At 43.4% G+C, this 25,263-nt stretch overlaps 2 protein-coding genes across 2 annotated transcripts; both read right to left on the bottom strand.

Moving 5' to 3' along the window:
- Positions 1-1,335: 1,335 nt before the first annotated feature.
- On the bottom strand, positions 1,336-16,357 carry LOC117876853 (synaptojanin-2-binding protein-like). Its single transcript, XM_034769310.1, has 4 exons — positions 16,122-16,357; positions 8,854-8,990; positions 4,626-4,721; positions 1,336-3,228 (listed from the first exon to the last, which is right to left on the bottom strand). The coding sequence occupies exons 1-4, from the start codon at positions 16,183-16,185 to the stop codon at positions 3,088-3,090; spliced, it is 438 nt and encodes a 145-aa protein (XP_034625201.1). The 5' UTR covers positions 16,186-16,357; the 3' UTR covers positions 1,336-3,087.
- A 5,789-nt stretch (positions 16,358-22,146) lies between these two features.
- LOC117877167 (disintegrin and metalloproteinase domain-containing protein 20-like) lies at positions 22,147-24,810 on the bottom strand. Its single transcript, XM_034770005.1, has one exon. The coding sequence runs from the start codon at positions 24,727-24,729 to the stop codon at positions 22,462-22,464; it is 2,268 nt and encodes a 755-aa protein (XP_034625896.1). The 5' UTR covers positions 24,730-24,810; the 3' UTR covers positions 22,147-22,461.
- Between the last annotated feature and the right edge of the window lie 453 nt (positions 24,811-25,263).

The raw sequence follows: 25,263 nt of genomic DNA, 5'->3' as shown, positions 1-25,263 counted from the left end.
TTATGAACAGAAATTGCTTTTTGGTGGAATTTACTAACAATGGCCAAAGGAAAAAAAGAACAGCTGCCACAGGAACTGGCGGTACACGGCACTTTGTTCATGGGTCCAATTCGTGCCTGGTGTAACTCCAGCTTGCCCTATTACTCTCTGTGGGCCAGTCCATGTATTGGATACACAACTGGAGAGTAGTTATAGGACATATTTCAGACTCCATAGATCACATTTGGCCACAGGGAGGGGAGGGAAGGGAAGGGCATTGTGTCACACTTGGAGCTCCTTTGCTCTACATAATCTCCTTATTTCCTTAGTGATCTATATCCTTGTTATTGCCATTGACTGCCGATACAAATGACTGTCAAACTAAGAATTAGTTTGCAATTCCTACTAGTGACTTAGACTGTAACACCATCTTGCCTTCAGGTGATGCAGGGCCATATATTTTCTTCTGTTCCAGCAATGGTTTGCCAGCTGCTTGCCCATTTCTATTTTGGAAATACCAAACTTTTGTACATCCAGTTGCTAGATTCATGCTCCCTGCAAGATTCACAAACATAAAACTGTCGCTTTTTCAATCTAATCTGAAAAGTTGTGTTCTCTTTCCTGGTGAGGGTTTGTAACTTATTTCTGTTCTAGTTTCAGTCTCATGGGTAGCTTCTACTGGTGAACAGTGCTGTATTTAAAAAAAAAAAAAAAAAAAAAAACACACCACACACACACACCCCAATCCAGTTACTAGTGGACATTCTTGTCTGAAGAACTGTTAAATTCAAAATGGCCAAGTTATTCTGACAGGAAGTGTCACCTTATAACAAGAGGTTCTATTTCCTCTGCATGGACAGGTGGCCAAATGTTTGAGTAGAGACCTAGACTCACAAATGTACAGCCTTGATTGTGGACACAAAGAGTTAGTTGGGCACCCTCCTGTGGATAATCATGATTATGCATGCAAAACAGATAAATAAGCCATGGACCACAGAACTGTGGGCACAAACCATCCCCTTTGCACATACGGCTGCCAAAATCTCACAGTACTTTTGGCAAGAGCTGAGGTTTGCTTTAGGAACCTTGGGCAAACTTCTCCCTCGTGCTCTCCTCCTTGCTGTGCCTGAAGTAAGGGATGCTTTATGTATATAGCTGGTGTAGCACTCTAGGATCCTTGACAATGCTATGGGAATGTCAAATACTACAGCACACAGGCCTTCATCCTACCACTATAGAAAAACATCTCCAGCCAGTCATCCTATGGCATTCTAAATATCTGTATAACAAAAAGTGTCCTATAAAAACAGAGGAAGGCTAGGGATGAGAAAAGTAAAGAACGGAGAGGGCCATCAATTCAGTTTCTCTTGGTTGTATACATATATTGCATATGTGATTTTTGGCATTTATACAGACAATACATATCACTTGTCTTTTTACAAAAGAACACATTCTTTCTGGGAGACAAGAAAAACAGGTCTTACTCCACTGAGGTCAGCTGATGTGTTTAAAACCAGACAGAGTGAGGAGTTACAATCCTGCAGATAAAATTCAATCACAGCTTTTGCAGAGATGGTCTCCCCCTTCACAGTCTTATTCACTAAACACTCTACCACACCCACACACATTTCTTCCAGGCACTGTGGCCTAACAAGCATGGTTCAAAGGCTACATCAAGCTCCTAGAAGTGGCTTGTTCTACAGCCTATTTAAAAAACAAGAGATTAAAGTGCCTTGAAGCACTGACATCCTGTGCGTATTCTCCTCCCCGCTACCCCAATAGAGCGACTCTGGCTTCCTTCAGTCCGGATACCGGCGAGCTTTACACTCTCATAGGAACATGGTAGTGCTCATTTCCCCCACCATTATTATAGAACTAGCAGCCTGTAAAACACCCCAGTAGGCTTTGTTGTTCTCCTTTGTGGCAAGGCATTGTATGTTTTTTGCCAATTCATCTTTCTTACCAAGCCTTCCCTGTCCCCCTTCTGCCCCCCCACAAGAAGAATCTAGCGTGGCTACAGAATACCTGCCAGGACTGTGCATCTTCCTCCTCCATCCCATGCTTTGCCCATTGGTGTAACTCCCCAGCAGCCATGTCAGAGCCTCAGCAAGCAAGCAATAGCCTAGATGGACCAAGACCATACCACAGACCACCTCACGCTAAGGTCTTCCAGGCTGCAGGACACTGCAGACAGCAGGTCAGCTGCTGCAATAAGTCTGGGTAAAATGAGTGTTCTATTTCCACCCCCTGCCTCCAAAAATTATTCTGTAACCTGAGAGATGGGGCTTCTGGTACCTCCATAGACAAAACATGCTGTTGGTTTACCTCCAATTTAGAGACCTATCTGCAGCTCCAACAGTTACTCTCTCCCCCCATTGGGCCATTTCTGATGCTATTGGGTGTCTCTCCGGTATCCTAGCACTTTGTCAAAAGCCTTCTGTTACAATTCTTTGGTTCTTCATTCCTAAGCCTTCTATCCTTACTCCTCTCTCCTTCTACCCACTGCTGCCTCCTGCCTTTCCAGGGCCAGTACAACACCTCACCAATATTGCATATTTGTTTTACAACAGCAGCTCCTCTGGGAACTTTAAGTGGGAAACCAGATTAGATGGTATACATTTCTCTAAGGCATTTATTTAATCACCCCACCCTACCCAAAAGAAGAAAATAAAAACAGTGCGCACTCCTCTTCATTCTTGATTCAGAGAGGTTGATCACTGGTTGTAGGAGGAATGAGATGAGAACAAGGAAATTCTCAAAATAAAAGTTTTGCTCTTAAAACACACCCACAGCCTTCTCCCCCCAAAGTCACATCCTAAAATACATAAGTGTTTGAAAGTTCATGGTGTGAGAAAGGGGATGGCAAAACTTCCATGGGATCAGTGAAAATGGCATATTTGTTTACACACGCTGATCTCACCTCCCCATTTACCTCCTTTCTCCATCAACCCCACAAGAAAAATCAGAACATAGTGAACATCAGCAGCAGCTTTACAAGAGGCAACAATCCTTTGTGGCATTAGTCCAGGATAAAACTGTTGATTCTCTCTTTAAATTATAATGTAGCTGTGGAATATATATGCACAGAGATCTTCGGAGGGGAATGTTTCACATCCGCTGTCGATACCGCATGAAGGCCCACACTGTAGCCACTGCAATGGTCAATACTGGCACCAAAATGACAGCTAGGGGAATACCATCTGGTTCTCCATCTCCTCTATGACCAGCTGGACCATTCTGTGGCTGCAACTAAAAGGGAAAGAAGAGCATCAGCGGTAAGGAGACCCCGCACCATTGGGGCAAGACAGAAAGCAACCCTATATGAGAAATGTGTGGTTCTAGAACCACACACAACGACATGGTCATCAGCATACTGTACACTTGGGGCCTGGGAGGGTTAGAATGCAGAACCTTCTGCTCCAAAAGGCATGACTCTGCACCTGGAGTCAAAGAAAACCTCCATTAGCTATGAGTAGTATTGATGCTTCCATATCCTGTTTGTAAGCCAGTCACTCGACAGAGAATCAAACACTTCGGACAGGTAAGATTCATGCAGCAGATGGCAGTGGTACAAGTAAATACACACCACAATTCAGCATGACCTATTCACATACTGTTTCACAAGAGCTGCCCTAGTGATGGGTCAGCACTTCTTTATCAACTGTAGTGATGGCTAGAGGTGCCAGACTGACAGCAGCTGATTTTAGATTCCTCTCAGTCTCCAGAGCTAGAACTGGTACAGTTTAAGCAGCAGCAGCAGCCCAGACTTCTTTCCTGACACTACACATATGCCTCGACCCTGGAGGGAGGACAGCTAGGGATGAGAGGGGAGTTCTCTCTCCTTTGGAGAGTCTTTGGCCTCTCAGCTGAGACTGCCAACAAGGAGAACAATGAATGTCAAGCATGGTGGGGTTTTAATTGTATGGACACCTGCCCACTAGAACTGCACTGAGTCCAGCAACTCTTTTCACATAGGTACTAAACAGCCCGCAGATTGTAATGTTCAATCACCAGTGACTGGGCCAGATTTGAATCAGTAGCCTACCAGGAAAGGCTCAGTAGACAAACACCAATTTCTGTGCAACCCAACCCCCCTCTAGAGGGGTTTTACTCCTTACCTGTAGAACTATATTCTGAATCAGGACTTGTCACACAAGGCCCCCAACCTCTTCTCCCACCATCTTACATCCCTCCCCCCATGGACAACATGGCACCAGAGATTAAATATGGGAGAAGACTTGGGACTTCATCTGACTGTCTGGTGAGACGTATTTTGCCTGTTAAACAACTGGATAAGAGGGTGGTACCATACCACTCCAACTCCCCGTAGCAAAGAAAAGATCAGAAGACTCCACCATACTACACTTTCCAACCCCTCCAGAGCATCACTAAATATGACGGGATGGATATTGCTGATGTTCATTCACTTGAATGTTCACTCTAGCAGAAGAGTGCATTCATTATATAAAAAACAAACCCAATCCTCTAAATCCTCCCCCTCCAACCACCATATACATTGTAGAGAGGAAGAGCGGAATTCCCAGAGGTTCAAAGCAGACAGGGATTTACAAGGACTCTCCTACAGTCTGACCCAAACCATGGTAGCAGGGCCTCAAGGACAACCACCAGAAGCTGGCAATACACACCCTGTGTTGAACTTTCAGAGAAACGTCGCAGCCTGCATTCCTGAACAGTTCCACAGCATCCTTGTGCAGCAAGTTCTTCAGGTCCCTGCCGTTAATCTAACACAGGAATAAAAAAAAAAAAAAAAAAAAGGAGAACTGGTAGCTGTGAGATCAAAAGTCATCTCTCAGCACTGCAGAACAAAATAACAGCAGCCAGTTTAGGTAGTCAGAATTATTCTAAATGCAAGAGTTAATGACTGGAAGAAGGCACTAAAGTCACTTTCTGTTACCAGAAAATTAAGCAGGACCTCAGTATATGCCAATTAGAGAGGATCCCAAACTGAAACCCCAATTCAAAGCATTGCTAAACTTTTCTAAGTTCAAAGTTGGTTCTGAACTTTTGCAGCTTGGGTTCACCTCTAATTCTGATATACAGAGGGTGAGGCAGGGGCTTAATACAATAGAATCCCATTTATCCAATCCAGCTATAAAATTACGTGCCCATTAGCTTACCTGTCTTATCCAACCCCCTATTTACTTGAGTGGTTTTTGAGACTGAGTGGTCTGAAACATTTTGAAATAAAAATGGGTTCTACTGTAAGTGATTTTTTTATCTTTTGGAGGAGCAGATGCAATGTCAAAGGAATTATGGTATTTTGAGGAGGAGGAAAACATATAAAATGGATCGACTGAAAATGAAGAATACCACACAGTGGCTATGTCATTCTGAAACCGCCTGTAACCCCAAATTTCTTCACAAGCCCTTGTCTACATGGAGGACTAAATGCATGTCAAGTATGAAGTTCAAAAGCAAATCTGAGTTATCCAAGTCTTTTAAATTAAAAATAATAAATAAAATAAATAGCCTCCTTCACATTGGCATAACTGAAGAAAAAAAAAAAAAAAAAAAAAAAAACCCCCCCTCATCATTGGAAAAAATAAAAAAAAAAAAAAAAAAAAAAACAAAAACCCACACCCCACAGTTCAGGTTATTTGCAAAGTTTGAAGAAAACAGGTTGAACATTGATTTGAGGTGAAGCATGAGAAATTTTAATCCAAAGAGAAGAGATGTAGAGAAAGTTACATGGAAGCAAAAAAACAGGAGGTTATAATGAAATGAATCTAATGACAGTCAAAACAAAAAACAAAAATTAAACAACATTAGTTACATATTTTAAAGCCACATACACACAGTCCCCTTTGGGGATTCTAAAGAAGTCTTAAGAAAAAGGAAAGGGCAGGGGGAACCACACTTTTGCAATCCTCCTTTAAAGAGGAACTGGAACAGAATGTGTTAATTTACCCTAAGACCCATCCTCTCATTTTATCCTTCGATTCATTCTTGGAAGATTTCCTCTCTTTAAGACAGACCATGTTTAAAAAGGTTTAAATAAAACATTTAAAAGGATATTTGTGCATAAACAAAAGATATACATTTACACTAAACATTTGATAAATATGCAGTTTTTAAAAAGAAAATACACTAAAAGTGTGAAGAGTCTGGTGGCACCTTAAAGACTAACAACAGATTTATTTGGGCATAAGCTTTCGTGAGTAAAAACCTCACTTCTTCGGATGCATAGAGTGAAAGCTACAGAAGCTCACTCTATGCATCCGAAGAAGTGAGGTTTTTACTCACGAAAGCTTATGCCCAAATAAATCTGTTGTTAGTCTTTAAGGTGCCACCAGACTCTTCACACTTTTAGTGTATTTTCTTTTTAAAAACTGCATATTTATCAAATGTTTAGTGTAAATGTATATCTTTTGTTTATGCACAAATATCCTTTTAAATGTTTTATTTAAACNTTGCCCATTTTAGAATGGGCACACTTTTAGTCAAGTATCAGGGGGTAGCCGTGTTAGTCTGTATCTACAAAAACAACAAAGAGTCTGGTGGCACCTTAAAGACTAACAACAGATTTATTTGGGCATAAGCTTTCGTGAGTAAAAACCTCACTTCTTCGGATGCATAGAGTGAGCTTCTGTAGCTTTCACTCTATGCATCCGAAGAAGTGAGGTTTTTACTCACGAAAGCTTATGCCCAAATAAATCTGTTGTTAGTCTTTAAGGTGCCACCAGACTCTTTGTTGTTTTTGTAGATACAGACTAACACGGCTACCCCCTGATACTTGACTAAAAGTGTGCCCATTCTAAAATGGGCAAATGCTAACACATCTAGTCTATCTGTGACAGACAGACAATTTCCTGTAATGTCCTGAATGAACTTTATTGAATTAAGTTAAACCCCATTCAATTCGGTTTATTATCTTTGGGGTTCTTTGTATTAAAAATACAATTGTGTATGTGTTATTGTGAAAATGTATATAACTCTTCTAGGAGGAAGGGGATACGAATGTAATCCCTCTGTCATTAGCCCTTTGAAGCCACCCCCCTGGAGAGATGCACACATACAAGTTCAAACTGGATTCCCCAGGAACCCACAGACACAGAAAATGTTTTTGGATAAATAGCCTGGTTTTAAGCTGGCCCAGGGCCTTCTTCCTGATCCAGCTAATGGACAGGACTGCTGGCCCATGGAAGGCTCCAGTCCTTCGGGTAGGGTTGGAAGGACTGGGCCTACAGAGGCCACATAAGACAGGGGGGTTTGTTCTGAGTTGTAGCGGTGATGAACTTGGAAGCACAAGGAAATCCCTTGGGTGGGGTTTAGAAGGATTGCTCCAGTCAAAGCCCATGTTAGGGTTGGGGTGATCTCTGGCAAGCATATTAGTACATGTAGTTTCTCTCTTGCTTTTATCCTGAGAATAAAATAGGCTTACACAAAGAGCTGTGTGGTACCTGTAACTGTGGGCAGTCACACTATTCACCATCTCTGAAGAGAAAGAACAGGAATGCTTGGGAAACTGGTTTGTACTGGGAATAACACAGTATAGTCAGGGGACTGTGCAGTCTGGAAATACCCAGGTCAGAAGGAAAAGAGACATGGGTTTCCACCCAAGAAAGGCAAAGGCCTCCAGCTCCCCAGCCGGAGAGCAGGTGTCCTTGCTGGACCACTGAATGCACAGGTTGCCCTATACTGTGACATTTATCTACAGTCAAGCATGAATACATCCCATGCCACATTATTTAATGGATGGATATTGATTAACAAATTCAACATGCAATCCAAAATAAAAATCTGCATCTTCAGTTAGTGAACGCCTCAACCCTTTTATTGGCTTTCACGGATAACACACTTTTATTGGAAATAAGGCTTGAAAAATGGATAAGACCCATTGGATAAGCGAATACACCAATGGAAACCCAACCAGGGGCTCTACGCAAGATTACCCCCTACAATATATTCCATGATGCTTTGTCCTGTCCAGTTTCAAATAATTCCAGTAACGAGGTTGCTACTACTCACAAAAGAATGTTTCGAAGCCTTGTAGATTTCACCATCATGAAGTATTTCCTGATACTCAGCGTAAGGTGTTTTTTGCTAAATTTCATCCCATTACTCCTAGTAATTCCTCATTGGATCTCACTGAACTATTCTTCCCCCTTCTCAGAATTTACATCCTTCAACTGCTTGTACACAATTATTACACTGTTAGGATAAGGTACTTATCCATCACTCTTGGTTCAGCAATCAAGCACCAACTTACACAAGCAACTCTTAGTTTATTTATATAAGCCTAAAACTGGAACATTAGAACAAGTAAGTTTATATAAAAATAAAAATCCATTAAAAATACAAATGATGTATCATATTTTAGCAGATTTCTTTGTTGTTCTTTGCTTGTTAAAGTGCTATCGCCTTGTATAACTGACAATAGCAGAAGAAAATCTTCAGACCACCTCTAATCCACCTTAACCATGGTACTGGCAAGGAAAGCAGCCAGGGTTACAGTGAAACCTTTCATAGGAAACCCAGCTCCTCCCGAGCAAAGGGTTAATAATAATCCTGATCACACTGACTAGTATGCTGGGGAGAGAAACCTAGCCACTGGAAGATGGATTCTCCTCCCACACGGATATAAATCACAAGCAACTCCAGAAAAGTCAGTGGAGCTACAGTACTGAAATACCAGAATGAGAGGAAAATCAGGCTATTAGTACCATAAAAAAAACTTGTAGATGCACATCACATAGCTGTGCAAGCCCAAAGGCCAAGGAATGTTTCCAGCAAAGCTGGAAGGCAAAACTGGATGAGGATGGTCTCTGGTCTACAGAATGTCCCATCTCATCTCCTTGCTGGCCAAAACTCTCCCTGATCCCCCAAACGCATGCCTTCCAGGGAGTGACTTACCGCTAAAATTTTGTCTCCCTCTTGTAATCGGCCATCAAGGGCGGCAGCACCATCTTCTTTGATCCGGCTGACGTAGATGCCACTGTCATTGGCAATGTACTGCTGATCCATCCCACCAACGATGTTAAAGCCCAATCCTGAGACACACAGGAGACAGAGAATGTCAAGTAGATAAGAAAATAGGTCCAATACATCCTTGTAGTTAGGGGGAAGAAGTGGCCCCAGTGCAGCAGTGCCTTCTCCAGTTCTCACTATCCAGAACACCTTCTCATCAATAACTGTTTCTTTCAAGGAAACCGAAAGACTCTACATTTCACAATGGATCATTCTGTAGGTCTAGCTTTAAGCAATAATTAATCAAGCCTCCCAACACCTTTGTGAGGTAGGAAGTATTATCCCCATTTTATAGATGGGGAAGCTGAGGCACCAAGCGGTTACCTGACTGTCTCAGGGTCTCCGAGCCCAGATCACTCAACTTCCAGTCCTGTATTTAACCATGATTTAATGTTTACAAGTCATTGGATCAGGCCCTAGGGTGTCCCTAGCCTCTGTTTGTCAGAGGGTGGAGATGGATGGCAGGAGAGAAATCACTTGATCATTACCTGTTAGGTTCACTCCCTCTGGGGCCCCTGGCATTGGCCACTGTCAGTAGACAGGATACTGGGCTGGATGGACCTTTGGTCTGACCCAGTATGGCCATTCTTATGTTATGTTCTTAGGGTATTTGAGTGCAGAGTTTTACCCAAGGACATAATGAGTTGACAGACTTCTTATCCACTTCACATTTTATGTAAGCATCAGCAGCAACTGTGCAAGCACTTTGTGCTGTCCCTGGAATCTGAAACAGGACAGGAAATGAATTCAAAAGGACTAAGGCATCAAAAAAAAAAAATCATCTATTTCAATTTTTTGGTGTGAAGTTATGGCCTGATTGAGGCAGTTTGGGGTTTTTTTGTTTGTTAAAAATAAAGTTGATTACAGAACTCTGGCTGTAACCAGCCAGCCGATTAAAGCATTGGAAGATTAAGACTTGTTGCTTAGTCTAATCCAGAAGAACAGACTGAACTCAAAGGCTGGAGCCCCATGGACTGCTAGAGCACAGTCTGTACCACAATGCAACAAAATATCTGTAAATAATAAATGAGGAGGGAGATGATCCGGCAGCATGAAACTTGGGAAGTCAGGAGCAGACAGACAGACCAAACATCCGAGGGAGGGAAGGGAGAAAATAATCTCCTTCTGACATGATCCTGTTACTCAGAAGCTATTCCAAGCATGGTCTGAAAGCAAGTCCCAGATGCGCACACTTAACCAGGCTGATGCTCTCTCCTTCGATGCACTGGGTAGAGGAATATGAAACAGAAGACTTGTGAACAGAATGGCAAATAAAAGCTAACTTGTCCCGCCTTGGAAGTGGCTTTTTAGCTCAGTTATAGGAGATCAGAGGGTCTAGGGTGAGCCATAGTGTTCAGAGAGTGCCCCTACGGGCTGATAAATACAGCAACACTAATGGCAGCCTTGACATTTCCCAGCCTCTTTGTTCCCTTTCCTGTCAGCTTCAGACAAATGGTGGAGAGGATGGAATTGCTAGCAGGGTTTGGGAGAAGCGAGGTAGTGATGTTACTAATGCACTAACGTCTGGGTTAAAAGATACTTGAATGAGATGCCACAAAAAGTGTGTGGTAAAAACCAAACAAACCCACAAAGCATTTCCCATGAAGCATAGTAATCCTGGAACAGAGAAAACTTGAGAGGAAGTCAAGATTTACCAGAAACATCAGAGGATCCCATTCTAGTGATAGAAACACTAATGAACAATAACAAAAGTGAGATTTTCATAGGTTTTCAGCAATCAAGGCAAAAATCTAGAAGACTCATTATTTCTATCAGAGGATGCAGTTTGGAAGATGTGGAGGAGGGATATGTTTGGTGACCAGAAACAGGTACAGTGGACTCCACTTATTAGCAGCCCCTCGGTTGCCAGCAAAAAGTTGCTATTAACCAGCAGTTGCTAATAAGTGGAAGACATGTTTGTGAGGCAGGAGCCAGGGAAGGAAGTGCTGGGATGTGCCTTCCCTAGTTGCAGCCCCACAAACCTGCTCGCAAGTAGAGCAGCAGCAGGGAACAGAGATGCAGCCGGAACGTCAGGGCTTTCCGGGGAGCACTGGGGCCCACAGAGCTGCATGGTACTTCTCCCTGTACTCTCCGGATGAGGGAGCTCAGCACATCCCAGCACTTCCTTCCTTATGGAGTCCCCCAGCAGGGTGCAGTTGAGAGAGCACAGGGACAGAGAGAAGTACCATGCAGTTCCAGCATCTGGGCTGCAGCTACCTCCCTTTGCCCACAGCTTCCCTTCCCCTCTCCTGCCCACCCACAACCCTTATCTCCTGTGTGGTCCCTATCCACAGGGAAGTTTGCAGACCTGCTCTCCCAGAAGGAAGCGCTGGGATGAACTGAGCATCAACAGCAAGCAGATTTGTGGGACTGCAGCCAGGTGGTCTCTGCACTCCCCTCTCTGCCTGCAGCCCCACAAACCTGCCTGTAGATGGAGCCTTTCTGCCCTCCCCAAAAAAGTTGATAATAAGCAGAATGCTGTTGCCAGTATTTGAATCCCATCAACATTATAATCAATGAAAGGGAATTGGTTCCCAGCAAAATGTTGCTATTCACTGGAAGTTGTTCATATCCAGGTTGCTATTAAGCAGAATCTACTGTATTCAGAACAGATGCATGTTTCACAATTCTTCCTTTTCAAAGAAGAGAGAATCGACATTGGTAGCTTTCTTAGCCTGTAGAAAGATCAAATGGCAAAATATTGCCAGATGAATCTATAAAATAATTTGGCATGCCATAAAATGTGATTTTTGAGCAGCATGATCAGAATAGATTTTTAAACATATTGTTCTGCCATTGTAAATACTTCTTCCTGTTCAACAAACTTTTGCCAGAGATGTGACCATACCCATCTTAACAGTTTGCAAGCACAGTCAACATTCATATTTAAAAAAGGATTAAACTGTACAGCACCTAAACTTTGCCAAAGAAGTGAATGATAAATTATGTGATAAGTGCTTTGATATTATGAGGAAATGAAGACACCTTGGACCCTACAGATTATTTTGCTATTTAACTCTATACAATATCTAACCCTTATAAAGAAGTGTATCAACAATCATAGCTAAGAGCCAGAGGCCCTAACACAAAGACACCAAGTGCTAGCAAATAAATTCAGGTCAGAGTGTTCTTTAATGTACAAGAATAACTGCAAGTCAGCATGAGCCCCAAGGCATACATCTAGCAAGTTAGGACTTGATTAGCAGGTTGAATCATGCCCTGATGCTGACACCAAAGCAGCAGTGCTAAGACATCTGAAGCAGCACCAGGATAAGGAGTACCCTAACAACTGTACACCAGCCTCACACACCTGAACTGAACTGGATAATTCAAGGGATATGTGGTCTTTCACCTTCAGATTGCACATATTCAAGGTCAGGTACTTAGATACTAATGTTACAAGCAGAGTACAAAGTCCTGGACAGAAATATTAGATAGGTTAGTAGTGACAAGTTGTTACTATAAGTCAATGTGAAATAACTTGCTAGACTCAGGTCATACCTACCTTCATTAAGGAATTGAAAAAACTAAGATTTCCTCTTCCCCTTTCTCTCTCTCTCTCTCCCCCCCTCTATTTAAACACCCAAACCCCAAAACATATATATCCTCTACTTTAAGGAAATCCAGAAAATAGCAGTGCTCATGAACTGACTTCTTCAACTCTGTTCCCCTTCAGTTCTATACAATGAAATGTTCTTATGGGTGTAGGATGGTACCACCAAGAGAAATCAAGGGGGGAGGGGGGGAAAGAAAAAGAAAAAAAGATTTTGAAATGTTCAGATCCCCACAGTGAGGGGTTGACTGCAGATTCTGAAGTACAACCTTTATAGTCAATCACTTCAGTTTAGGATCACAGCATACCAGAAGGACAAGATGAGGGAAGTTTTCACTACTGCTACCTACGAGGTACATGTTCTAGGGATAACTAGAAGACTTCATCTTTCAAGGCTGTCAAGACAGTACCTTTCACTGGAACTAGATTCACTTAGGGTACATCAATGTATCAGGGATCAATTTATCACGTCTGATAAATCGATCCCCAAATCGCCACCTGTACTCCATCTCGGCAGGAGGAGTAAGCGGAGTCGACGGGGGAGCCGCAGCCGTCAACTCGCTGCTGTGAGGACGGTCAGGTAAATCGAACTAAGATACTTTGACTTCAGTTACCCGAATAGCATAGCTGAAGTTGCAGATCTTAGTTCGAACGCCCCCACCTAGTGTAGCCCAGGCCTAAGAAAAACAGTGATGCCTGCAACAGAGATGTGGGTGTTGCAGTCTCTGCAAAGGGTGACTGGAGCCAAAACTGGTCACCAGCCATACACAGCACTGGTATGGACTGAAGGTCTGGCAGATTTTCATTCATACTTATTTTAATTAAAGATGAGCCCTGAGCCATGCAGTCCAGTTCCAGACTCAAAACTTCCCTAACGTTTGTGACTCTTTGGATTAAGGCGTTTGAGTTAGGCCCATAGCTAACTCCAGTTTTGATTATGCAATAAAAAATTCATTCTGAAGGGGAAAAAAAAAAAGTTTGATTGGCCCAGCAACAGTACCCAGGGCTGAAATGGAAAAACTACCCTTTCAATATCTTCCACCCCACTCCCTTTCCCTCCCCTTAGCTACCTACTTAATTAATCCACCAAACAGCAACAGTAAACATAAAGCAGTTAGTGTGGTACATGGTCACCCTGACCAAATTTTTCAGAAGTGGCCACTGATTTTGGGTACCCAGTGTGTCCATTTCAGAAGTGCAGAGCAACTGTACCACCAGCTGAATTCCACAGGAATTGGGGCTGCTCCGCACCTCTGAGAGACAAACCCGTGCTGTTTTCCCAGCAGCAGGAGGCACTTTTGAAAGTTCTGGGCCTTGTCTGCTGTGGGCATGTGAGTCATGTTTTGCGTCAATATACACCATGTTCTTTACGCCAGTGGTCTCCAAAGTGGGGTGCTCAAGTGGATCCTTGGGAGTGCGTGGCAGGAGGAGCGCTTTTTTTTTTTTTGCTTCGGCAGTTCGGGCAGGAGTCCAAGAGGCTTTTTTTTATTTTAATTTTTTTTGCACTTCGGCAAAAGTGGTAGAGCCGGTGTGGCAGGGGGTGGTTGCTCAAAAATTTTTTACTGATGGGGTGCGCGATCAAAAAAGTTTGGAGATCACTGCTTTACGCTACCAGTATGTTGGGTGAATTTTTGTCCGCAATTGACACTTCAGCCATACTATTAAATTTCTTTAAATAAAGGCTTAAAAAGAAAAGGCAATCCAAGTTAGCATTCTCACAGGCCCACTCCAGCTCCACAGGTACAAGGGGAGCAACAGTCAGCGTGTCTGAGGGTATTTTGTACTGCTACCACAATGAGTTTGGTGAGCAGTTTTGAGTGGAAAAATTGTGGGGCCTGGTTTTTATCCTCAGCTGGAGAATGCCATCATGACATGGATCAGGATAAAAGAAACTACAGGGATGTTTCTAGTGGAGGACTATGATCGAGGGGATGGAAATTGTTGAACATGAAGTGGGAGAAAGTGCAACTGGGTGGAGCCTAGGTTACAGCACAACCACCTAATATAATTTTATAGGTATTTAAAGGAGGCTACACTTGGTGGTAAGCAGCACTATAAATCATGTTTGTTAAGTCAAGATGTTTTCACCCTTTGGCCAAGTCTACACTACAAAAGCATGTCAGCCTAATACAGCAGACAGCCACCGCAATTATTAAATCGTTTGTATGTCTGCACATTTGGCTCCTTGCCTCCACAATGCATGTCCTCACTAGGAGCACTTGTATCGATTGTATTGTCAGCGTGGGGCATTGTGAAATGGCTCCTGAAAGCCAATAAAAGGTGACGTAGTCATTGACCTAACTACATCGACCATGACTTTATGCCGCTCATGGAGGTTGGGTTACTAAATAGGCATAGAGAGGCACTTACACCAGCGGGAGCCAAATTTAAGTGAAGACTCTTCCACCGTGTAGCATAGACCAGGTTTTCGTCTAGACCAGTGGCCTCCAAAGAGGGATGCGTGCACCACAGGGAGTATGCAAGAGGATCCTTGGAGGTGCGTGACAGGAGGGACAGGAGGAGCGCTTTTTTTTTTTTTTTGCTTCGGCAGTTCAGGCAGAGCGTGCTCAAAAATTTTTTACTGATGGGGTGCACGATCAAAAAAGTTTGGAGACCACTGGTCTAGACAAAGCCAAAGGCCTGAATTTTTAAAAGGCATTTAACCACTGCTGTGCTCAGTGTTGTGCTTAGGCATTTAGGAATCTCATTGACAGTGCCTAAATCCCTTTTGGAAATGATATTTAGACTCTTAAATCACAACACTAAGCGCAGTAACACTTACATACCTCTAAAAACCAGGGCCAAAGTGCCAAGAATTAACAAGCAGCAACATCTCTCCCATTTCTTCAAGCAAGGTAGGACTACTTCACTGCTGGTTGCATTATCTTACAACTCTAGGATTGTTCCCCCCCTCACTGTCATTAATTGATCAGTAGCACAAATACAGTCACACACCTGTTCAACACCAGGGCTTCCCTTTCAGCCTTGCTATCTATTGTTTGTTTTTATCTCCTAGATCTCCCTTTGAGGGGAAAGAACCCCATTACAGTTTAAAGTCAGTATCTGGTTAAACCTCAAGTACCCCATAGTTCTTCTTTTTAAAAAGCAAAACCATACTTATATTTTTTTGGCAGAAAATCCAGCTGCATTCTCTTCCCCTGCCCCAGCTCCTTTTCATTGTGGAGATTTTATTTATAGACTTTTTTCAGCTGCAGCACACGCCAACTCCACTGTACAAGGCTAATATAACTGAGCAATGAGCAAACCCCTTTATAGGCATATGAATCAAAGTGCAGAGCAGCGTTAACCCCTCCCCCAGAGCATCCAGAGAAGCTGGAAGTACGTTTGAAAAGCAAAGTTTTGTGGGTTTTATTAAAACCCAACAAGACAGAGTCCTTCCGCCTAGATTTCTCTTCCACACGGAAGGTATTTGCAAATGATTTTGCTACTAGAAACTAGTGCCAGGATTACACAGGCCTCAGGCCGGACCTTTCCTGGCAGCCGTGAAGCCCAGGGAGTTACACCGAGCCGGGCTTCACGCCAGATCACAAGTACCCAGATCCAGCAGACCAACCTCCCACCCCCATCTTTAACTCTGTACCTGACGGTCCTCTGGTGAGATCGATCACTTCCTCCGAGAGGACCCAGTCCACTCCTCCGTTCATGTCGCACTGTTTTAAAGCTCACTCTCTTTGTCTGCCTACCACCGCCACCTGATTCCCCTCCTCTCCGCACAGTTGTTGAAGGTGAAATAATCTCCCGGGCCTGAAGCAGCAATCGCTGCTGCGGCACTTTCAGTTTCATCAGCCTCTGAACGGGCGGGAGGAGACCCTGCTAAGATCGCTGGGATTTGTAGTCCTTCTCTGAAATACAGCTCACTTTCATTCTTTCTGGTTTCCTTCCACAGCGCCCCCACCCCATGTGTTTTATGGGGTAAACTAACAGGATACCGGGATCCGAACCAAAACTACCTTCAAATGAGTCTGTCTCTGGATTTAGTGGTAAATTATCCCAAATCTTCCCCATCCTGCAAATCTAATACATGTTCATTTTAACCCCATTAATTATTTTAAATATATTTACTGTATATTTTTCAAAAATCAATCAATTCAGCAATTTTATACAGGAATGGGCTAAACAAGTTTTTTAAAGGGTTTAGATTTTGTGACTTTTTCCAAGATTTACAAACATTTCAGTGTCTTAATTTGAACCATTGTTTTCCCAGGGGAATTTTTTTAAAATATGTGTCTAAATTGAAGCCTGTGATATTTAAAAAAAACATTAAAGATACTTGTTTTTAAAAAAATTCTGGGATGATCAGGGAAATCTTTAAAAAACAAATAAACAAATATGCAGATCAGAACTCCAGTAGCGCCAAAGCCACTCAGAACTTGAACCTCAAAAACACCAAGTTCTGTTCTAAACTTACAACTCAATTTTCAGATGGGCTCCCAGTGAAATTAAATTAGCTCTCCCATTCTTAATTTTAACCAGAAGCTTTTCAAAGTCAGGTTTGAATCCTGAAAATGAATACATATGAGTGGATCCCTGCCTCAGAGTCTGGACCTCAGTTTACTTTGCTCCAGCTCTTACAACCAGTTAGGGTAAAGGGCCTGGACCATCTTTCACTTAAGGCCCAAATCAGAGCTCACTGCAGCACTGGCCCCAAGTCCTGTGAATCTTACCATTCTATTCAATTCTGTTCTACTTAGGCTGTTATTCTGGGCCAATCATCACTATTGTTAATTAATATTGATTTGTATTATTGCAGTGTCAAGGGGGCCCTGTCATGGACCAGGACCCCATTGTGCTAGGCACTGTACAAATACAGAGCAAAAAGATGGTCCCTGTCCCAAAAAGAAGAGACAAATGATGGAGACAGAAAGACAGACAGGACAGCACAAGGAAACAGTGAGCTGATAGTATCATACCACAGGATATGAACCTACATTGACATTAATGGAAATTGAATAGAGTGCAAAAATATGGAGCTTTTAAAAAAATATATGGAGCTTCCATTAGCTCTAGGTCGCTGAGAAAAACATTCTGACTTTCCAAAGCATGTTGTTAAACTTATTTTTAAACATGTTCTTAAACTTTATTTACTGTGGGTTATTTATTGGTTTAGCACTTCTTAGTATTGCTTTCTTTACTAAAATTCAAAATACTTGATAACGCTTAAATACCATCCTCCTCAGTTTAAGGTGCACCTATTGTGTCTCTAAATTAAACCTAATAGCGTGATTGGTGGGCTTAGGTGTCCTTTTAATTCTGAGGCTTTCTCAAGAAACAGAGAACCAGTGTTCTCCTTGAGTTCCTTTAGAATGTTATGTAAGATGCATACACAATGACAGTAGGAGTTTGAGTGGACCCAAGAGAGGTATATAATTATGCAAATGAGAAGCTCATAAAGAAGGTGGTCATGGAAATGTTAATATAGTTAAGTAAATTCATCCTTAATGTGTTACAATTAAGTGCTCCACTCAGAATGTTGCTAGAAGACAGTATGAAATGGCACTGGGGATGAGTGGCAAGAGATAAACTTTTGAGAATCAGAAATAGTTATCACAGAAGCACCTATACTTAAATATTTTGAAAATGAATATGGACTCTAAGATCTCAGTCTATGCAAGTTTACATGGTTGAGGGTCATGTCTTTGCAGGATAATTGGCAAGTGGCTCCTGTTAAACTTGGTCCCAAGATATCAGATTTTACAATTACATTTTTATGTACAGAAAAGCTCTTTTGGATACCTTATCAAGCTTTCTAAACTATATTTGTTATATTTTTCCCCTCTCTCTGAAGGCTGTATAGTTGGACTAATGACATCAACGCAGTCTGACTTTACAGGTGGAGAGACAGAATAAAAAATCAGATACAATCAAAAGATACAATGAAAAAAATAAAAATCTCTACATTGCTTCTCAAATAGTTTTTCTTGTACAAAATATGTGGCACCTAGAGAATATGTGATGATGTGGTCTGCCATGCGGGGGAATAGCTGTGGTTTGAGCATTGACCTGCTAAATCCAGGCTTGTGAGCTCGATCCTTGAGGGGGCCATTTAGGGATCTGGGGCAAAAGAAAAAAAGCCTCTCAAGCACAGTACTTGGTCCTGCTAGTGAAGGTATGGGACTGGACTCAATGAAATAACCTTTCAAGGTCCCTATGAGATAGGTATATCTTCTTCTATGAAGGTGTTATCAGCACTTGAGACAATCTATATAACTGACTCATAGTTTTATCACCTGTGTGCATTGCAACCATCCTAAACTCATGACAATTAAACATTTAAACTAGAGTATACCATTTAGAACCCCCTTTTTTAGGCAAATGCCTTATGGGGTTTCTGTCCAAAATTGCAGAAATAATGTAGAGACCAGCACCTTCTCTTTTCCCCCTCACTCCTGGCCAGCTCAAGAGAAGGGAGAATAAGGAAAAGAGCAAAAGAAAATGTAAATAAAATTTTTACTGTTTCATATTTTATGTACCTTCTGCAGGGTTCTAATTAGAGCAATACTGGGGAGTTAATGGATGTAATGTTGAGGCCTGAAGGCGCTGTGACAGATTTGTATGGGAAGCAACATATGGAATGTTGAGGCATGAATGTTCCTGGGTAATTCAGGTCAAAGGAGAGATGCTAAAGAAGGAAGTAGATGTAAAATTGCTCTTAGGCAGAGTAGCAGCACCTAGAGCCTGTTTTCCTCTCCCAAGTTGATATAGTCAGTTGGAAACTCCATTGACTCAGGGAGCCCAGAAGAGGAAATGGTCTGATGTACTGAATGAGTCAGCTCTCATTAGTATTCCTTTCAAAGGTTGCCCTGGAGAGTGCTTGCTTCAGAAGATCCAATCAATGTCATCAATTTCCCATTCCCAACTTCTATGTGGTAGTTAGATCCACTTCCCTGTCACTAGGGCGACCAGATAGCAAGTGTAAAAAATCGGGACGGGGATGGCGGGGTAATAGGTGCCTATATAAGAAAAAGCCCCCAAAATCAGGACTGTCCCTATAAAATCAGGACATCTGGTCACCCTACCTGTCACAGCAAGACAGAGTTTTTCCTGACTACACCTACATTTGCAACTTCCCTGCAACAAGTTAATGAAAACCAAATTAATTCATACTTTAAATTATCTCAGGTTCAATAAAAAAGTTGCATTAAAAAATTCTCCATGTTCAAATGTCTGCTGTTAGGACCACCTTGGCCAGCTGGTGTGCTTATTTTAGGCCTCTCAAGAGAGAAGAGACTATAAAAAACAGGGAAATAAACGGTATGAGCAAATCCTCTGAAACCTTTAACATGCAAAAAATTCATATTGAGAGGCAGGATGATCTTGTGGTTCAGCCTAGGTTCAATTCCCAGCTCTGTCACTTAATCTCTCTGTGCCTCAGTTCCCCATCTGCAAAATGGGGATGATGGTAATAATTCCTTTCTCCCACTTCTTGTCTGCCTTGCTTATTCAGCTGATAAGATCTTTACAGCAGGGACTGTCTTTTCCTATATGTATGTGCAGTACTTACTATGACAGGCCCTGATATTGGTTGGAATTATTTTAGTGTTCACAAGACCAAAAGGGGATTGTATTTGAGCTTTTCATGACAAAAGAGTGCCAACCCTGAGCAAGTAAAATGTAGAGTAGGACCAAAAATTTCCAAAAAGGCTGTCTAAATGCACACCCGTATGTGCATATTAAAGTACCTAAACAAGTGGCCTGATTTTCAAAAGTGCCTAGTACTCCATAGCTTCCATTGGCTCTTATGACACTTGGTATTCTGCACTTTTAAAAAACAGGCCTTTTAGTTAGGCGCCTAAAAGTTGACTTAAGGGACCTAATATTAGGCAGCCATTTTTTTAATGTTAGCTTAGATTCAATTATAGTAGAGTAGGAAGGTGAAACTACAGAATTTGGTGTTGAGCCTGGGCAGAAATTATGCTTATACCTTTATATCATAAAAAACATAGTGGTAGTGTGATGCCTCGGAGGAGCCTCCAGAAATGTCCAGCTACTTGTAACTGCGGTGGAACAGAGACCCTGGTATTACCAAGAACACAAACCACAAAATGATGGCATAGCTTGCTGAGCACTGTTTTTATTAAATATCGAATAGGTTAGTGGGGCTCACATGTATAACTGCTGTCTTAGCCTTTGTGGTCCATGAAACCCCAGGTGCATTCCCCCTGATGGGAATAGGAGTAATGTGCTCTGTGGGCCTCATCCATTCAAGTTAATCGAAAGACCTTAATGGGTTGTGACTCTAAGCACTAAATATTGAGTAAGGAGAAGGGAAACAAGGAAACCAGAAATGCAGACCTACTTGTCCTGTCTGCTTCACATTTCAAGTCCAGCTTTAAACAAAGTACTCTGGGCTAAATTATGCCCTCATCTACACCTCTACAACTATATTGACCTCAATGGAATTGCATAGTGTAATTGAGGGCACGATTTAGCTCACTCAGAGGATAGCTCAAGTGTATAGAAATGTCTAAGGGTTAGAGCACATAACTGGGTCTCAGGAGTATGGGTTTCTACTATGATGTTTGTAGAATGCTGCTAGCCAACAACAGCTAGGTAGATATCAAGCTTGGCATACTGCTACATTTATTTATCCAAAAAACAAAACAAGAAAAAAGCTCTCCTCCAATTCCTACAAACTGGGTACAAAGCTCATCTCTGCCAAAAAAGAATTTGTATTACTGTTCCCCCCCCACACACACACACACCATTTGTTATAACCGCTTGGTGTATCTGGTCTTCAACATATATTGTTAGCTCTCTGTGTAAGGGATTTTTTTCAAAATGGGGCCCTGATCTGGGTGGAGGTTCTAGGCACTACTGTCATATAAAGCATACAATAACAAATAAAATAGGACCCTGGGATCCTATTCCTGGTGGTACTACAGACTGCTTGTATAAATGGGGCACATCATGGCACCCCCCTATGCCTCAGTTTAACTCTTTGTAAAATGCAGATAACAATACTTCCATTACCCCACCACAGCGTTGAGGATAAATGTATTATTTAGGGGTGGGAGGCTGATAATGTAGTGAAGGGGCCCCTGTAGATACTTAGGTAGATAGAACTCTGTTAAATCCAGCAAGAGTTCCATGTAAGGCCAGTTTATGGAATCAGGCCCCACTATTATAAGACCCTATGGGGCAAGGACTTTGAGCCAAATTCTGCTCTCATTTATACTTTTGCATGCTCATTAAGTGACTCCCATTGAAAATAAGGCACCTAGTGCTTCTGACCTAGCCACACATAAAAGGTATTGGAATGTTTCCAAAAAAAGATATTTTTGTGAAATGTCAAGCTTGATATCAACTAAGCTGCTGATCGGTTTCCAAACATTCAGAAGTTTATCAGCTGTGAACATGGAAGTTAGGTCTCTCCAATCCCATGAAGTGAAAAACTTCCTGTTGCAGAGTGCTGGCAACCCAACCTTTAAAAGAAACTTCTCTTGGTTAATCATGGTCTTTCTCCTTCTGCACATCTGCCCCTGCTTAGGATTTATAGTCCCTTCTCCTCTCCATAAACACCTGCATCTGACTGGAAGGTCTGCTTCCCACCCAAGTCTGAGTGAGTCACTTCAGTGAATGAATGTAAAATGAAAAGAACATTTTTTTTTTATTGCATGTGGAGTGTTCAAAACATTTCCTCCTCTTAAAGAGTAACTTTGCACAAATTACTTTACCACGCTGGATCTGTTTACCTATCAGTAAAATGGAGATACTTTCCTACCTCACAAGGCACTGAGAGAGTTTGTTTGTAGAGCATTGAGATGAAAGGGGCTATATAGATACTCCTAATATTTTCCTAACTCCCTGAGTTTAGGCAGAGACCAAGTCCTTCAATACACAATTTTAAAAGGCTATATCAATGCTTAAGACTGAGTTTATTCTTAAAAGAGGTAAATATATTGTTTATACATTATTTACTGTTACAGAAAATCCCATGCTTTATCCATGGACTCTACGACAGGTTTTGACACAGTAGCAGTTGTCTCACGTGGGCGACCGGGGACTCCCTTTCCATCACTGGAAGCATCTGCTTGCTGTGTTGGGTGGAATCTGGCCACTGATGTTCTAAGCCATCCCATTAGTGCAGTTCTAAAATATACACAAAGCCCAATCCCAAGAACAGCAGCAGCAGCAAGGAATATTGGTATTCCAATAGCACTTCCCCCGAGGGCCTTCACAGGTGGAGGTGGTCCACTGTCAATGCTCCCTCCATATCCTTTATGTTGACAGTCTGGAGGTGCCCAGCCATAATTACAATGACAGTTTTTATGACTGTTGCATATTCCTCTATTATGGCACTTTGTTATATTACAATCATAATTCAGGAATGACACATTGACACAACTCATCTTAACACAAATCTTGTCAGGACCACAAGATGTGCCATCTCTCACTGCTCCAATATCTGCTATATCCATCCCATGGTGATAGTCTGTACCCCAGCACCAGTTATTATCAACTGGAGTTTGAAGTATGGTACTATGGTTCTCCAAAGATGGTATTCTGTTCATGTTTTCACATTGGACCCTACCACATAAGGTATCTTCTGCTTGACATTTCTTATATTTAGTATTGCTATTAAGACCACAATTGCCAAACCGGTCACCTTGAGTATTCAATTCTCTGAAACAAACTAATGGAGCAACCTTTGCTTGTTTACCAAAAATCATTTTGCACTGTCGATCATGGCTAGAGCAGTTTCCACGATAGCAGTAGGCATCGTTCTGGCATAGGGCTCCATCTTGCACGTATACATCCTTCTGGCACCACTCTGAAGTCCCATTGCAATATTCAGGAAGGTCACACTCATCAGTACTTTTTCTACATAGTCTTCCTGCTGGAAGTATCTGACAGTCTTCACAGCATTCTCCAAAAGCACAAGCTGCACCTGCACTCAATGTACAATTGGGTTGGCAACAAGGATCCTTTTCACAATTAAATTTTGAGCCACAGTCACACTGCTCTCCACTTTCCACCACCTTGTTGCCACAGTACTTGAGTGTATAAATTTTCTCCGGTGCTGGAGGATCAAGCAGACACTGTGCACCAGTAGTCATTAAATTGAAATAATAGATATAGCTGCAGTTACTGAACAGATCAGTGACGCTGTGGTACGCAGCCATGATGCACTGACTGCGTTTACATTTACAATCACCATTATCATGGTTCATGCCGAGGTTATGGCCCAATTCATGAGCAAAAACAATGGAAAATGAGTACAACCTCTCAGCCCTGAAAGAAAGAACGGCTGATGCCCAATGATGAGAACACACTGTTCCTACATATGCTAATCCAAGGGCAGTTCCAAAGTTTTGATATGTGACTAAGTGACCTGCATCATGGGGCAGCCGTTGATACAGTTCATTTCTCCTCCAGTCGTTAAAAGTGCCCAGCATCGCATTTATGGTATCCTTAATTGGGATAAGGTTGTTTTGTGTCCAGATCTCCAGCCCCACAAGGAACAAGCGCACGCCCAGGGGATCGTACACCGAGTCTCCTATATTGACTATGTCTAGCATTTGCTGCAGGACTGTGGTTTCGTTTCTGCCTGACTGGACGAATCGTTCATTCTCCACCACGAAGACGACTTTCACGTAGCGGGTATGTGTCCACCAGACGTCCTCAGGCGCTTGCCTGGCCAACAGGCCTCCTAAGCCAGGGATCAAAGCGGCCTGGCGCTGCAGCTCCTGGTCGGTCAAGCCGCACCGCAGGCCGGCGGCCCCCTCCTCCACCCGGTACAGCACGTGCTGGAAGGTGGCGGAGTCCGGCACGGGCTCGATTTCGTAGCTGCCCAGCGCCGTGCGCAGCATGCCGCGGAGCCCGCCCGAGCAGGTGCTGAGGGCGGCCAGCGAGGCGGGGCTGCCCTGCACGTAGCCCTGGTAGAAGCAGTCGCGGCGCACGAAGGGCTGGTCCCGCTGGAGCGCCCCGCCCAGCCGGTAGGTGAAGAGGGCGAAGTGCTCGGGCACGAAGAGCCGTTTCTGCCTCAGGTGCACGACGCGGCCCCGCCCCTCCACCTCCAGCAGGTAGGAGACCTCCCGCGGGTCCTGCCCGGCGCGCGGCGCCAGCTGCCGCGGCACGATCACGGCGTAGGAGGCGGTGCCGCGCCCGCCGGGCGGGGTCGAGCCGGCTGCGACACCCACCAGGCTCCCCAAGCCCAGCAGCACCAGCCAGGGGCCGCTCGCCCCCATCGCACCGCTCCGCGGCGGCGCCTCGCTCGGGCCGCGGGGCTGAAACCGCGGCCGTGGCCCCGCGTCGCCAGGGAAGCGGCTGTGGGGCTGGGCTGGGCCACGCCCCTGCGCGCGCGCCCCCTTGTGACCGTTGAGAACCAGGCGGGCGTCGTTCGAAGCGGCGGGGGGGGCAGTGCCGGGGGCAGGCAGCCCCCGGCCCCACCCAGTAGTCATCGGTCTAGGGTTTGGCCCCGCCTTCATCAGTAGCCCCTGCTAGCAACAGGCGCAAAGCCTGCTTCGCCCCCTTGGCTCTGCCCCTAAGCGCCCCTCCCACCCCGCAGCCAGCCTCCACCAACGGGGGCGGGCACCCCGCACACTGGTGGGGCTGGATCAATTTGCCGTTTGAAAAATATCCCCCCCCCCCCCTTAAAAATAGCCTTTAAATAACAAACGTCAATTCCAGCAAACACAGGCGGGCTCGCCCTGCACACCAGCTCAGGCCTGGGCTTGAGGATGCTCTTGACAGCACAGGACACCCCCAGGCTAAAGAAAAAA

This window comes from Trachemys scripta, chromosome 4 (assembly GCF_013100865.1).
Source record: "Trachemys scripta elegans isolate TJP31775 chromosome 4, CAS_Tse_1.0, whole genome shotgun sequence".
Taxonomy (NCBI): domain Eukaryota; kingdom Metazoa; phylum Chordata; order Testudines; family Emydidae; genus Trachemys; species Trachemys scripta.
This window is presented reverse-complemented; position numbering and strand designations above follow the sequence as displayed.